The sequence below is a fragment of the Neltuma alba genome, unplaced genomic scaffold (assembly GCF_004799145.2).
Source record: "Neltuma alba isolate B1F8T4 unplaced genomic scaffold, ASM479914v2 tig00011259_pilon, whole genome shotgun sequence".
NCBI lineage: Eukaryota > Viridiplantae > Streptophyta > Magnoliopsida > Fabales > Fabaceae > Neltuma > Neltuma alba.
Window position 1 is genome coordinate 90,755 of NW_021635972.1, and position 15,829 is coordinate 106,583.

The 15,829-nt window shown below is 34.0% G+C and overlaps 2 protein-coding genes across 3 annotated transcripts; one reads left to right on the plus strand and one right to left on the minus strand.

The window, feature by feature from the left end:
• The first annotated feature begins 2,283 nt into the window (after positions 1 to 2,283).
• On the plus strand, positions 2,284 to 7,397 carry LOC114763169 (vacuolar-sorting receptor 1-like). Its single transcript, XM_028952782.1, has 12 exons — positions 2,284 to 2,572; positions 3,076 to 3,771; positions 4,254 to 4,342; positions 4,449 to 4,518; positions 4,600 to 4,683; positions 4,988 to 5,064; positions 5,172 to 5,253; positions 5,455 to 5,537; positions 6,023 to 6,089; positions 6,728 to 6,856; positions 6,946 to 7,052; positions 7,244 to 7,397. The coding sequence occupies exons 1-12, from the start codon at positions 2,284 to 2,286 to the stop codon at positions 7,337 to 7,339; spliced, it is 1,869 nt and encodes a 622-aa protein (XP_028808615.1). The 3' UTR covers positions 7,340 to 7,397.
• Positions 7,398 to 8,166: 769 nt separating this feature from the next.
• On the minus strand, positions 8,167 to 13,846 carry LOC114763152 (protein FATTY ACID EXPORT 3, chloroplastic). Of its 2 annotated transcripts, none has more exons than XM_028952760.1 (6): positions 13,415 to 13,846; positions 12,264 to 12,651; positions 11,778 to 11,945; positions 10,128 to 10,174; positions 9,953 to 9,987; positions 8,167 to 8,565 (listed from the first exon to the last, which is right to left on the minus strand). In XM_028952760.1, the coding sequence occupies exons 1-6, from the start codon at positions 13,634 to 13,636 to the stop codon at positions 8,475 to 8,477; spliced, it is 951 nt and encodes a 316-aa protein (XP_028808593.1). In that variant the 5' UTR covers positions 13,637 to 13,846; the 3' UTR covers positions 8,167 to 8,474. The 2 variants fall into 2 exon arrangements, with proteins under 2 accessions (XP_028808593.1, XP_028808594.1); XM_028952761.1 differs by having other exon boundaries at positions 12,264 to 12,648; positions 13,415 to 13,842.
• Between the last annotated feature and the right edge of the window lie 1,983 nt (positions 13,847 to 15,829).

Here is a 15,829-nt window from a genome sequence, read left to right on the forward strand (position 1 = left end):
TTTTATTACTTATCTTGATTTTTATATTTTTTGAAAACCTTAATTTCTCTATGCAGTGCACATTTTAGTTTTTGTATTTTTTAAATAATCATATTAGGAGAAAAGTCAGTATAATTTATGATGATTAACATAAAATATAAAAATTATAAAGATTTATATTATTCACAAACTATAATTAGCAAGGCCCCCTTTGAATTATATAGAACTTTTTTATTATTTCTACATTTTATACAGTTTATTAGGTGTCATTAGCCGTTTCTATGTCAATTCAAAGATTTTTTTTTTTTCCGTTCAGACTATTCAAACAAAATTTCTGTGATATGTAACATACGTTGCATGGCATTAAATTGATCTGAGTCAGGGTGGCTGGATAATGACAAAGAAATTAAACATCTCTCCGGTGGGACCACACAGAATCCAAACCCCTGCATCTTCTATCTTTGAACGTCTGACTTTCATTTGTCAAACCCTAAAACTGATTTAGAACGTCTGTCTCCTGAAAAGGATGTAATTTGTGTAAACTACTTTCTCCCATCTAAATATAAGAGCATAGCTTTATTTCTAAATACTAGCTACTTAAATATTTAATGTAATTCTACATATAAGACCTCAATCTATTTTTTTTTATATTTATTTATTTTTCTAAGTAATCTTAATAGTGATTGCAAGAATTGTTTCAATACATATGATTAATAAGGATGTCTTAGGAAAAAAATAACACTATTTATTATAAATAACTAATTTAACTAATTTTCTTATTATTCGCAAATTAGTTATCTAGTTCTTATACTCTTCTGATTTTTAATATAAGACCTAATTAATTAATTTGAGCAGATTAAGAATGTTAATTAAATTAGTTAATATAATATGTTTTTCTCAAAACACCTTAAACATCTTTCTTAATTCCATTCCTCCCTTTCTTACATGATTATTGTTGAAAGAATATCAATAAGATTAATTTAAAAAAATCAATAAATATGTGAAATAGGTCTTATATATAGAACCAACATTAACTCCCTAATCAGCTTCTATATTAAGGACTAGAGGAGTATCAATCACTAGAGTTAATATAAGATATCAATCTACTTTATCTTTTAAAATTATAATTATTTTTTCAAAGTATTGTGATTGCACGTATTAAGAGAGTTTTTCCCAAAGTTAGTTTGAATGCATATAATTAAAGAAAGCGCTTTAAGTTCGCTCCAAAAAGAAGTACTCCCTGATCCTTAATATAAGACTCATTTAACTAATTTGATTAGATTAAGGAAGTTAAGTAAGTTAATTAATTATAAGAAATGTGACATGTTTTTTCTAAAACACCATAATTATTTTTTTAATACCCTATCCCTCTTCTACTTGATTATGGTTGAGGAAGTATCCATGAAGGTAATTTAGAGAAAATCGATAAATATGAGAAATGGGTCTTATATTTAGAACCAAAACCAACTCAATAATTGAATCTTATATTAAGGACCGAAGCAGTACTATAAAAAAAAATCAATATACATTCGTTACCAACAATCAACTTAACTAATTTTTTTTAATGTCTACAAATTAATTATCTAACCCTTAATATGAGAAGTGTGGTAGTATTTTAAAAGAAAATGAAACCAAGGAATATAGGATTTTAGGGATGGAGTCAAAGCCGTTAAAGTACCCCGGGGGGCGTATATTTCTTCCCCAATATTATTCCAACTGAAAATCTTCATTAAACAATAATCCATATTTTTAAACTAAAAACACACGCACACACGTATTAATAAATACGTCTATAATAAAATATCATTAGTGTACGGTCTCTCTGAAAATGTAATAGCTTTGATAATTTCAGAACAAAACTCGTAAGAATGAGCAGTATAGTCGGTGTTTATAGAAGAAGTAGTTCACCACATGGCGCATGCAAATATACACACATGCAGCTTCATCTTCTATTTATGGCCAATGAATCATCCATTCCGTTTTCATCGTCCAAATTTCTACGGCCATGATTCCTATTATTATTGTTCAACGTAACTAATACTTCCCTTTCAGACGCCCATCAAAAGCTAACACTACTTCCTTTGTCCATTTCTTTCGATGCTTAATTATTCCTTTCACTCTCACACCTTTCCGCTTCACAGATCCCATTTTTCATTTTGGGATTCTGTATCGTTTCGTTTTGTTTGTTATTCATATCTTCAATCGAACTAGACTTGGATGAAACTCTAGGTTGATCCGATTCGCATAACGTATAAGTTTTGAGTCTTTCATTTTGGTGATACTTAGGTTTATTAGCAGGAAAATATGATAGAGAAGCTGAGATTTCTGGTTAGCGTCTGGATTTTGCTTTTGGGGTGTTGTTGGGGAAGGTTTGTGGTGGAGAAGAACAATATAAGAATCACTAGTCCGAATTCGTTGAGAGGAACATACCAATGTGCGATTGGGAATTTTGGGGTTCCAAAGTACGGAGGAACAATGATTGGCTCTGTTGTATATCCCAGTGAAAATCAGAAGGCATGCAGAAACTTCGATAATTCTCCTTTTAAGTCCAGGCCTGGAAGTTTTCCCACTTTTGTTCTCATAGATCGTGGAGGTTAGCTTTCTTTCTCATTATTATTAGCCTCATTATTCGTTTTGTTTCAAGCCCTTAGAATATCTACAGCATTCACCCACATTTCCTTTTTTTATACTACCCTCCTATGCATCACACCTAAATCACCACAAGAAAAGGATCAATGGAGTTCCTTTATCTTTTCATTGCTATGTTTAATTGTATGCAATTGAAATAATCAGTAGGCCAAATAGTAGAATGTTTGATGTTCAAGTTTTTGTATTCATTATCTTTAAAGGAATTTTAACAAAACATGGAAAGTTTTGGGATTGGGCCACTGGTTAAGTGGTTTCACTGTTACTCTTAGAAGTAGAAGGTTGTCAGTTCAATCCCACCATATATATGTCTATGTATTTGCATACGATGTCTGAGCGAGAAGTCATCTTTGGAAGAAGAGAATGAAGTTTTATACCAATGAGAATGAAGTTTTATACCAATGAGAACGAAGTTTTATGCCTATGATCCCTCTTCTTTGCCATTGTTAGATTGCTTCTTCACTTTAAAAGCGTGGAATGCACAGAAGGGTGGAGCAGCAGCAATTCTGGTTGTGGATAACAGGATGGAGCCACTAATAACCATGGACACCCCTGAAGAAGGCACGAATTCGCATGATGATTATGTGGAAAAGATTAACATCCCTTCTGCTCTTATCAGCAAAACCCTAGGGGATGGCATCAAGAAAGCCCTCTTGAAAGGAGATATGGTTAAGGTAAACCTTGATTGGAGAGAGGCTCTTCCACATCCGGATGATAGGGTTGAGTATGAATTTTGGACTAACAGCAACGATGAGTGTGGACCAAAGTGTGACATGCAAATCAATTTTGTGAAAGACTTCAGAGGGGCAGCTCAGCTTCTTGAGAGGAAAGGGTTCACACAGTTCACCCCTCACTACATCACTTGGTATTGCCCTGAAGCATTCATAAACAGCAAGCAATGCAAGTCTGAGTGCATAAACCATGGGAGATACTGTGCTCCAGATCCTGAGCTTGACTTCGGTAGAGGGTATGATGGGAAAGATGTAGTTATGCAGAACTTGCGCCAAGCTTGCTTATTTAGAGTGGCAAATGAAAGTGGAAGGCCCTGGCAGTGGTGGGATTATGTCACTGACTTTTCAATACGTTGCCCCATGAAAGAGAACAAATACACTGAAGAATGCTCTGATCAAGTAATGAAATCTCTAGGTAGGTTGGGCACCTGATTTCTTTTTGCATTTATCTTTGTTGTTGATTTGAATGTCTGGTAAATATGCATGAATTAATTGGGTTCAATCACTTATAATTGAGTTTCACTGATATTTATCATCAGATTATTTAATAATCTACAGATATTTTCAACAACTAAAATCCTTGTCCCAGACCAGTTTAGGGAATAAGTTCGAATGTCATAATTCTAATGAAAACTTGTTCGTAAATAGTTATTATATTCTACACTTTAGTTGTGTCCTTCAAGATCCCTAGAATTCAATTTTCTTCAAATGCTGAGGCTTTGTCACATATGTGAAATGACAAAACCAAATCTGTATCAGCATTGAAAGCCATTATTCTAAAACCTCAACCAAGCACAAAAGCTATGTACCTAGCTGTCTTGCTCTTTTATTTTGGCATAAATTCAATAAACATTATACTAATTTGAGAAATATCAATGCACTTTTTTCACTTAATAGGTGTTGATCTCAAGAAAATTAAAGATTGTATCGGAGATCCCCAAGCAGATGCTGAAAATCCTGTTCTCAAAGCTGAACAGGATGCACAGGTAAGTTCGATGACTATTTTTTTTTTCTCTGTTTTTTTGGCTGCGCTTGTTTTCTAGCTAGGTCATGTTGGTATTATATCACATTCTGTTCCACTTTTTGTTCCAGATTGGCAGGGGTCCTCGTGGTGATGTTACTATACTGCCTACTCTTGTTATAAACAACAGACAGTATAGAGGTGTGAGGAAGTTTCTATAGATACCATGGTGACTGTATAACTATATTCTACTTTGTAACATTTGTTTTCTACTGATTTTAGGTAAGTTGGAAAAGGCAGCAGTTCTCAAGGCAATCTGCGCAGGTTTCCAAGAGACCACTGAGCCATCAATTTGTTTAACCCCAGGTCCCCCCTTCATTTCCTTCTTTTTCCCTTTCTTCAAGGAAATCATTTGTCTCACAAACACCCCTAGGCTCCTGTGGTAACGGATTATGTGTTCTGGCTATTTGGTATTTCCTGAGGTTAATTTTAGCATGAAGGTTTATCTTCTTCTTCTAGCCCTGCAAATCAGAAGAAAGGAACATTTCTGATATTCGTCTCTTCAAAAATCATTTCATTTTTGTGGAGGCAGATATTTTGTTTGGAAATTATCCTATTGAAATTGAACATAGTTCAAAAGCTAATTAAGTTTGCTGATGTTTCTTTGCAGACATGGAAACAAACGAGTGTTTAGAAAACAATGGTGGTTGCTGGCAGGACCCATCTACTAACATTACTGCTTGCAGGGTATTTATTTAACTGTCCAGCAAACTTTTTTTTTCTCTTTTGTGAAAATATTAATAACTTCTTTTGTTTCTCATGGAATCTGGTTCTTCTTGATGTTTGTATTATAGGATACATTCAGAGGAAGAGTTTGTGAATGCCCTATTGTTCAAAATGTGAAGTTTGTTGGTGATGGATATACCCACTGTGAAGGTAAATAATTTTCACTCGAGTTCAGATAAATTAGAGAGTAAAAAAACTGTACTGTCCATTTTCCCTACAACCATGTGCTGATTCATTTTCTTTTCAATTGAAAGCTACGAGTGGTTGTTCTGACTTGCATGTCTTCCATTTTTAAAGACTGCATTTATCACTTAAGTCTTATGAGTAAGAATAGCTTGTTCAATCTAGCAGCTTCAGGAGCCTTGCGATGTGAAATCAACAATGGAGGTTGTTGGAAGGGAACTCAAAGTGGCAGGACTTACTCAGCTTGTATTGTGAGTATTTCTCAATGCATCAACTCGTAATTCTTTCTTGCTTTCATTTTTGTCTTGGTTTGGGAGACGAGCAGGAGAGCGAGGACGATTTTTTAAAAACAAAAGAAAAAAAGAGAGATAAACTCACTGATTTAAACTAAGCAGACTAAGACAGGCACGCATGTATATAAACAAGCATGGATATAAGTATGTCAAACACAATTTTTTTATAGGAGACAAATGAAAAGCGCAGACAAATATTTCAACACACAAACACACTCACGCACAGCACAGCTCTGAACTTATGACCTTCCTCCGAGAGGAAAAGGGGGGGTTGGTGTCACTAGACGTGAGAGTCTTGGCATGTCAAATATACTTTTCAAGAGAAACCATTTATGCCACAGTTACATGTTCATATGGTTTGATGTATCATTTTTTGTTTGATGGAGTCTAGTTGAGAATATCTGCTAATTATACACCGCTTTCTTGTTTAAATAATGAAGCAGGATGACCGTACAAAAGGTTGCAAGTGTCCTCCTGGTTTTAGGGGTGATGGAGTCCGGTCCTGTGAAGGTAATGGCAAAAATTAAAGCTTCAAGTTGAGCTTTACCATTCAGAAGATTATTAATGATACATCTCCTTTAAACTTTTATGAATTATAGATTGGATCATAGGAAGCGTAAAAAATAAGTTGAACTATTCACAAGTCATACAACTTGTTATGAATTTTATATTGATGTTGATTTTTCTGCAGAATGCATGCATATACATCATGCAGGGCTTTTTAGTCATGTTATTAGCTATATTTTGATGAGAATTTAAGTGGGATAAGGAACCCTATTTCAAAAACTAGTTGTTGAAGTAAGATCAACAACTCGCTTAAGTACCTATTGAGCATCCCATATTACTCAATATGAGACTTGGTGTTAAATGCTATCAACTTCACTCGCCTTTCTGCCAATCAGAACCCATGGCTAGCCCTCTCTAGAAGCCCAACAGCCTAGTGCTAAGGTTAATTGATAGATGCCTAAGTGGGTTGAGAAAAAACTCAGTCCCAAAAGCTAGCCATTGAAATAAAAGAACCAGCCCATTTAGATACCTCATTAAACATCTCATGCTGCTCAACGTGAGACTTAGTATCCTATACTACCACGTCTTATTGATTCTTGTCAAGCCTTTGACATGGGATTATTGTGTTGGCTACGTTACAGATGTAGATGAGTGCGAAGAGAAGTCGGCGTGCCAGTGCCCAGAGTGCAAATGCAAGAATACATGGGGAAGTTACGACTGCAGCTGCAGTGACGGGTTGTTCTACATACGAGAAAATGACATGTGTATTGGTGAGCCTTGAGATTTTATGTTTCTATCACTCTCTGTCTGGAGTTTCTGCACATATCGCTTTCATTTCACTTATGTGATATAAATGCAGGTAAGTATGCTAACTCAGGAGGCAATGGGGGCTTTATTTGGCTGATTATTTTCATATTGGTTGCTGCTGTCGCTGGGGGATATGCGTTTTACAAGTACAGAATCCAGGTATTGTTCTTCTCTCATGAACAACTCCTTATGGTAGATGTAGCTGAGATCATTCAGTTTCTTTCTCTCAGATCCCAATAAAATTATGAATGATTAGGAGAGTTTGCTTCATTTTGAGCATTAACATCTAAAAACTGTCGAGTAATTCCATTTTCTTTTTACTGTTTGGCTTTGGGATGAAATACGTGCAGAGATATATGGATTCAGAAATCAGGGCAATTATGGCACAATACATGCCCCTGGATAATCAACCAGAAGTCGATAATCAAGCTCATAATGCAATCTAGATTATTCCCTGACATCCTCTGCAGCAGCTTAGTTAGTCAATTGAGAGAGAGATTAAGATAATTACATGTTATATATACATAAACGAGGCAACTTAGTATCAACAATTCCCTTTTCCTTTTATCCTTTGCGGCATCTCTAGACAATTTATGCAAGTTTAGGTATTTGTAGTATGATCTTTTAATAATGTAATAATTTTTTTTTCACATTAATTTTTTTTTCCTACATAGCGTACACATCGCAAAATTTGTTTACTTCACAGAAGGCTTGCTATTCTTATTGGAAATGAATTTTTACATATCGGTATTTTTTTTTATCAATACAATAAAAATATCTCAACTGATCAGAGTGAGACAAGCACATTCCATTGGAATTTTTTACTTTTTAAAAAACATCACCATGGAACTAACGCCCAACGCTACTAAATGCGGGTAAAATTTCACCCGAGGAAAATTGATGCTAAAGGTAATCTATGACCATTATTTTAAAGGGAAAAAATGAGATTTGGTCAAATTGAAAAAAAAAATAAAGGAAAAGAAAATATGTCCATCCCAAATAAAAGCCTTAGTTATAACATCAAATCTAGACTAGATGATGGCAATGGATACAAAATAATTGTACCAAAGAACAACCACGTTCTATTCCACATTGAGAGCTTAAAAAAAAAAAAAAAAGAGTTTTACTTGATAACAAGGAAAGGAATTCAATGATGCATACCTAAATAGAAGTTAGCTTTTTTATAAAGTAATCAATTAGTTAATAATGCTAGATGTATTTTCTTCCAACTCTAAAATTATTAATATATTTTCATATATTGAAGACACAGGATAAAAAATTGCCCACTTCAAATCACAATACTACATGAAACCACTTATTAAATTCGATCAAGATTCTTCAACAAATCAAACTATAAACAAACATAAAAATTTACTCCCCATAAGGCAAGAAGCCCAGAACTTCTCTTTTGGCCAAAAAAGAAATTTACCCTAAGATTTTTCAAGCAGATCCTCTGCCTCTTAGTGGCAAATGAAAATTAAAGTAGTAACGCCGACACTATAAAAGAGATCTGATGTGTAAGAGACATCTTTGCATTGTGAATTACAACAAACATCAAAATTCTAACCTTATGTCATTAAACTAATCTCCTTTTCCAGTTTCCAAGTTTGAGTCCTTGAGTGGTTTACGTTCCACTACCAATCTATAGACATAAAATGCCGCCACTGCGCCGCTGCATAGGACAAAATGGTTGTTATGATATAAAATCTTAGTCACTGAGAACGAAGCAATATAGCTTCATGGACATGGATAATAAATTTATCGGAATATTTCAGAAGAGTAATTCTGCTAAAGGTGAACCCATTTATGTGATTAATTCATGAACATGCCTTCTACTATGTAGAGAGGAAGAAAAAGGTGGGGGTTTTACAGCTTATAGTTAACCCATTTGGTAGAGGAACATAATTTATTTACTTGTCAATAAACTAAGAAAAAAACTAAACATCTAAAAGCAAATATTCTTCTACACTCAAGGCACTATTTCAAGTCACCAAAAAATGAGAGATAAGCGTGGGGATTAAGATTGAAATTGAGATTGAGATTGAGAAAAGTCATTAAAAATTACTTAGCATGAATAAATTCTCATTACAATTACATGGGATTAGATAATCTCTTGTAGGTGGAATGGAGGAATACCACTTGCCCAGTCCTAAGTAACAAGCAATGCCTCATACTAAATACTCTTTTAACATATTGTTTTCAATTTCAATCCTAATCTTTACCCCTCATTTTCAGTGCTTTATACCAAATGGGACCTAAGTATTATGGCTAAAGTACGGAGCAGTCATAAATCATCCACCTCAGGTAAAGTACAGAGCAGTAATAAATCATCCACCTCAGGTAGTTCAGCCCCTGCTTTACAGCCTACTCTATTGGTCAGCGCAAATGACCAAACTATCGAAAATTTTTCTTTCTTTTTCTTGGGTGGGGGGCCCCCCCGGGGGGGTGTTGGAGGAATGAATCCCCTCATATCCCAATACTTTCTCTCCATGGTTCACTTTCTTCCTAAACACAATTTCATATTGCTTCTTTATAGCAGTGAATGAATAATGTATTTGCCTCAATGCCACAGGTCAGTAAATCAAATGGATAATTAAATATATGTAATAGTTTATTTATGGAGAAAGTCAAGGCATGGAAAGAAAGTGTCGAGGGTCAATTTACTTGAAAATGCTAGTCTCTGAGTTAGCTATAGCAACTTCAGTAGATGGAAAATTCATGTGTATGTGAGTGGGGAAACTTGGAGCTTTCAACTCATGATGCACAAATCAAATCATTATAACATTAGCAAAATCTGGTTTCAGTTAAAAAAACTGTTACATTCCTCTTACATTTGAAACAGCAGCAATCCAAGATAATCAGAAATTATCCACATTACAATTCGCAGGGTAAGAAACATTCTTAAATCAATGACATAAGAAACCATTTCATGCAGGGAGGCATGCCTATTCAAATCAATGCACATGTAAGAGACCAATCCGGAAAGTAAAGAGAAAAGCAACAGCTTTCAAACAATGGTCACATATATGCTAAATATATAACAAGAAGATTTCAAGAACCTGATCAAAGCAGTGAACCGAGTTACAGGACACCCCTAGCAAAAGGAAAGAAGGAATAGAAACCATCAGTATCTTAAAAATTGTTATCATTGTGTGTGAGTCACCTTAAAGGTTATCTTTTTTGGCTATTCACGCTTTCTCACATTCAAATAACTTTAAAATACAAATGCCTTACCTTGCCTAGTAAGATTATCTCCCGCATGAATAATATGGTGGCTATTGCTGCAAGTCCAACGATAAATTTAGAGTAAGCTTATAAATATGGAAGAAACCAATAAAACATGATAGAAGAAAATACTAATCATGATGTTAGGCTAACATTTAGAACACAGTAGCACCATCAGTTAAATAAATCATAGGTTTTGATGCCAAAACAAATACTTGTCCATTTTTCGTTATGGCTAGTAAAGTAGAAAGTATTTTACTACTCCTCCGGTCCTAACTATAAGACCCATTTTGTAGTGTAAATTACACTACAAAGTGGATCTTATATTCAAGACCGAAGGAGTAATATTTTTCATGAAAAAACATTTGTAATATTAAGTATACGAAAAGCAAGAAAAAGAAGCTTGAAGGCATTGATAATCAATGAATATCATATTCAACTAAGTGACCATACATGTAACAAATGCAAGTTGATCTTACAGTGGTCAAGTAGATGAGGGCTAACAAATATTTTGACCACATACATCAGGATGAAAATAAAGCAAAGATGGCTCAAAATAAGCCAATAGCACCTTGCTACCCTGATTTGAGAGAATATCATAATATCAATCAGTTTTAAGCCCAAAATTAAACAATTAGATGCTACGTGGCAAAATGAAAAATAGCGTAGCAAAATGCTCAATTTGATAAACAAGGTGATGTTAGAAATTCACCCAAAGATGACAGTGGCAAGATGCAAATGATCTTGGAAATTAACTAAAATGGTAAACTGATTCCATTTTAGACTGCCATCTGTTAAAGAATATAATTTGTACAGTCAACTCTCTAGCCTCATTGAATCCTAAGAGGACTGTTGTTAGCTACCAGATTTACTTTCCTTCTAGCTCTTGCCGCCGTGTTAGTCAAAACTCAAAACCGTAGAGATAACTATCACAGAAAAGTTTAAGGAAAAGTAAGAAAAGACTTGAAATCATCCAAAAAATCTGACACTAATAGTAACATCTTCTGACAATAGCCAATTGCACTAATACCTTCGTTCCTTTTAATAAAAATCAAATATCCACTTTCTCAATACCAAGGAAAGTAACTAAATTCAATTATAAGCTTGAAATAAGTAATAGATACTTTTTTCCAGTAATACCCTTAGAGAAAGAAACTGACTAAGTTGGCTCATTTATCATCTCTTCTCTTTAATAAGATCATAACAGGAAATTTATAATAAATGCTCTAGACAAAGGCTAATTGTTCCTCATGAATAGGAAAAAGAACTACACTCCCAAAATTCTCTTATAGATAGGAATAGAGGGAGTATCATTTGAAACATTAGCAAGTTTTTATATTGCATAAGCATAAACTTTTTGTAAAGGAAGCTCCCAAATAAATTTAATAAGCTTATTAGTTTAGCTATTGCACGTCCTTTGTAAAATTCATGACCAACTAATCCTTTGACTTGTTACAATCAATTTATGTAGTCTAATGATTATATTGCATTGACACACACCAGATGTGGTATCAAATTGAGACATAAAATGATAGCAATTGCATAATTGCTAAAAAGAAATATTGAGGATGACTACATCTGAATTTTGATAATTCTTCTCTGATTATCTTTTTACGTTTTTTGTGATTCAAATCATTTTTTTCAATCACGTAAACTTACCAGCTTGGCCATTCAAAGCTCTGGGAGAAAATTCTCCTCTTTTGTATGCTCTTAGACTTGAAATGCTTAAAAACGTGTGAAGACCACCTAAAATCATCCCAAACCTAACAGCTGCAAGGCTTCCTGTAAACATAAAGGAAAGGAAGCCTACAATAGAGAGTAATAAACCTGCAAAAAAATCACAAGATTAAAAAGAAGGAATATTATTAATCATCAGTATTTGGCTAGCATAGGGGGTAATAGAAATTCGCCTTTGACACAGTGGAAGTCATACTGGCACATGTAGGATATTTTTATTAAACTGTTTCATGGAATGCCATCTGTATAGGCCATAGGGGTTGGATTAGGTTCAAATGCTTCTACTCTGAGATTTTGAGTTTACTCACTTTCTTTGAGCAAGACGACTTTCTGCAATAGGTGTAAAATCCCAACCAAACCCCCCCAGGAAAAAAAAAAAAAAAAATTGCCCCACCACGTAATACTTACCATATGGTATACCAACATAGAAGTCTCGCACTCCAGAGAGATGACTGAGATCATCGGTTGGGGAGGTAAATGTTTCAACAATCTCCTTCACTTCAGGAGATTTTTCAGCAGCTGTGGTAATGTACCCTTTGCCTTCTTCACCAATTTCTTTTGCAGCCACAGTCAAGTCATGCCTTGCCTTATCTGCTTGTACCTTCAACTGTTCTGAAGTATCTTTCAAAATGATAATTGCTTTCTTTGAGTACTCTTCATATGCTTCTTGAGAAATACCTTGAACCTTTTTCGCTTGTTCTCTAAAGGTATCCAGAGCTTGCTTCCACGCTTCTTGTGATTCTTGAGATCCCATTTCAAGCTCCTCCCTTCCGTCATCCACTTCAATATCTTTCTGCTTCAAAGTTTTAATTGCATAAGACAGATATCATCTTACAGTTCCAATTCAGAGTAGCAAGAACAGATGAAGAATATTTGTGTAAGATAAAATCAAGAGGAGGTCTGAGGAGGGGAAGATGATAGAAGGGAAAATGACCGTTAAGGATCCATAATTTTATATTAACAATAGCTAAAGACCTAAAACTCAAAATTCCCGTTTATGCAGTAGAAATAAGTTACCGCTGGTGATTCTAAAAGATATCACTCATACTTCATGAAGTTACAACCGAATCATTCCGATACTGCAAGGATATTTTAAATTTGTTAAACTACCCCGTAATTATGGATGAAAACAACATTGTAACTTGGGATGAGAACATTTAACATCTGGAACATAAATCATAAATTTAAGAAGGTGCATAAGTTATTTGAACGAGTCTATAGTCCTTAAGAGTAATCTTGATTCGTAAGATACTTAGTTATCGTTTTCTCCTTTTTTTGGGGAGAGGGCTAAGCTGGAAAGAAACCACATAACTCAGCAGATTGGGCGAGAAGCATATGCGTCCAGAAATTATAGACGAACAACTATATACCAATTTAAAGAAAATTCAGATGATATAGACTGCGAATATCAATCGCAGACCTTCCTCAATGGTAAAAGAACTGAATGTCACCACTACAATATCGTAATAAACATTGCAAAATGCCGTTCAAGCATTTCCAATAACTCGAGTTCATCAGAAGCATAAAACTCTTCATATTTTCTATTTTTTTAATCTTACCGAGTCATCCCCCGCAGCTGCAAAAGCGAGAATTAAAGGAGTACGGCGATTGAGCGTGAGAAAACCATTTGGGAAAAGACCGCTAGGGACAGCACAGAGCGTGGAATTGGGAGTTCTGAGCAAAGGATGGAACTTGAGAGAATCCGGAGCCTTGCTCAAAGGCATTGAGGCAAGGCAGAGTTTAGGGTTTATAAGGGAAACAGATTTCAGAGAGGAAATCATCTCTGGGTGGGCTCCAAACAAACCAGACGAGGTAGAGAGAGATAGAGAAAGAGTTTGAAAGGAGGCGAAGCTGACGAAGGAGTTGAAGGTGGGGGGGTTGAAATAGGAAAAAGGAGGGATTTTGTGAAGAATACAAAAGGCAGAAGAAGAAGAATAAAAATGGAAGGAGAATATGCAAGAGGCTTTTGAATTGACGAGGACTGTCCAATTTCCCAAACACAGCGCAGAGAGCGAAGCTTTGTCGTTCGTAATTTGGAGTGAAGCCGGAGACTTGGGAAGATGACACGTCATCACCAAAATATATTTTCTGCCCCTATGTTCTCTTCTTAAGATTTTCTTGTAGAAAACAGTAGATAGCGAGGCACCTTGGCAAATAAAACAAATCCATGAGGCACGCTTTCTTTAAAGCAAAAGATCAATTATATAAATAAAGTGAAAAATAACAAAAAAAATACTGTTGAATTTTAAAAAAATGACTATTTTTATAATCGTTTTGACATGTAAAATTATCTATTTGTCATTTTAAAATTTAACATACATTTTTTTATAATTTTTTCTAAATAAAATGAATGTTAAGTCCTAGCTTAATAGAAAAGGAAGAAGAAGGAAGATAATTAAGAAGGATAATATTTAGAATAACCAAAGTTATGAACAACATCAGCCTATAAAGATAGCGAATAGGAGGGAATTTTTTGGAAAAATCCAAAAAAAGTAACTGTTGAATTTCAAAATGACAAATCGGTATTGGTTACTACACTTATAAAGAAAATAACTACACTTACCAAGTAAATAACAATATATTTTTGTAGTAATTCTTGATTTGTCATTTTGAAATTCAACAATCACTTTTTTAAGATTTTCCCATTTTTTTTGGGATAGATTGATGAGGCATGCTCTAATATTATTAAGAATATATTAAAAATATTTAATATGAACAAATTTAATATTTATGCCACCCTTCTTTTTTTTTTTTGGCCAATTTATAAGTCCAAATTTGGTGCAATTCTACCATGCATGTGTCATTTGGATTTGGATTGTCCAAATAATAAAAATTGATTATGTCTCTTTATTTTCTACATTAATATATACGGCTTGAGCATCAATCTTATGTATAGTGTCATTTTCTTCTTTAACTTGCACAAGAGACTAAAGAATATGACTAACATCACTCCCATTCGTTAATTTGCTTGGTCCCCCTTGTGAATTGTGACTTCAGAGGGGCGGATAAAGAAATTTTAGCCATGACTAATACTAATTGACGGTTAAAAATGAAAGAAAAAGTGGTTATAATTAATGATAATTAGGTCGACTAGAAGGCAATTATTCTTCTTAAGTGATATTGAGAGTTTGAATTTTATAAATAAAAAAAATTGTATTGGAAAAATCACATATAATTTAATTTAACACTTGAATCTCATTCAATAGTACTCGTTCAATAGTATTAAATTTTAGACAAGTATTGACACAATTATGAAATATATTGGATTAATATGTTGCGTTAGGCCAATCTGTAGGCTTTGATTCCAACAAATGGAAGCCTAGAAAGCCTATTATAGTTAGAGCAACAACTGACGAGGGAAGCAAGGCATAGATCCTCGCACCAGCCGCATATACCTCCAAAGCAAGCAAAGAACCTCTACCTTTTTTTTTTTTTGAGCTGAAGCAAAGAACCTCTACTCACTATTCCTCAAACCAAACACAAGAAAACCAAATTGAAATTGATTGTATGGAGATTTATAATGAGGTAAAAATTGACAAGTGTGACAAATTGCAAGGTGAGTAATTGGAGAACTTGGCCCAAAAATTTAGACAATTCTTAGTGATAAACTAGCATATTATTTTCTACCATGTTTATTGAGAAACAAATAAATATATTAATTGATATTTCAGGGTGACTGGTAACATGATAAGATGATGTTTATGAATACTCTTATGACTTACAATGTAACTTTAGGTATGCTTTTTTTTTTTATAAGGGTCTATTAATTACTTTCATGAGATTAAAGAAATTAGGTTTTTTTCCACAAAAAAAAAAGATAAAAATTAATTAAATATTCAAAAAAAATTATAATTTTTCAAAACGACCTCAAGATTAATATGATTCATCACTTTATTGGGAGAGAAGATGATGGAAAATCTCTTTGAGAATAAGTCACAAAAATTTCGTTATTCAAAAAAGTGTGATGGTATTAA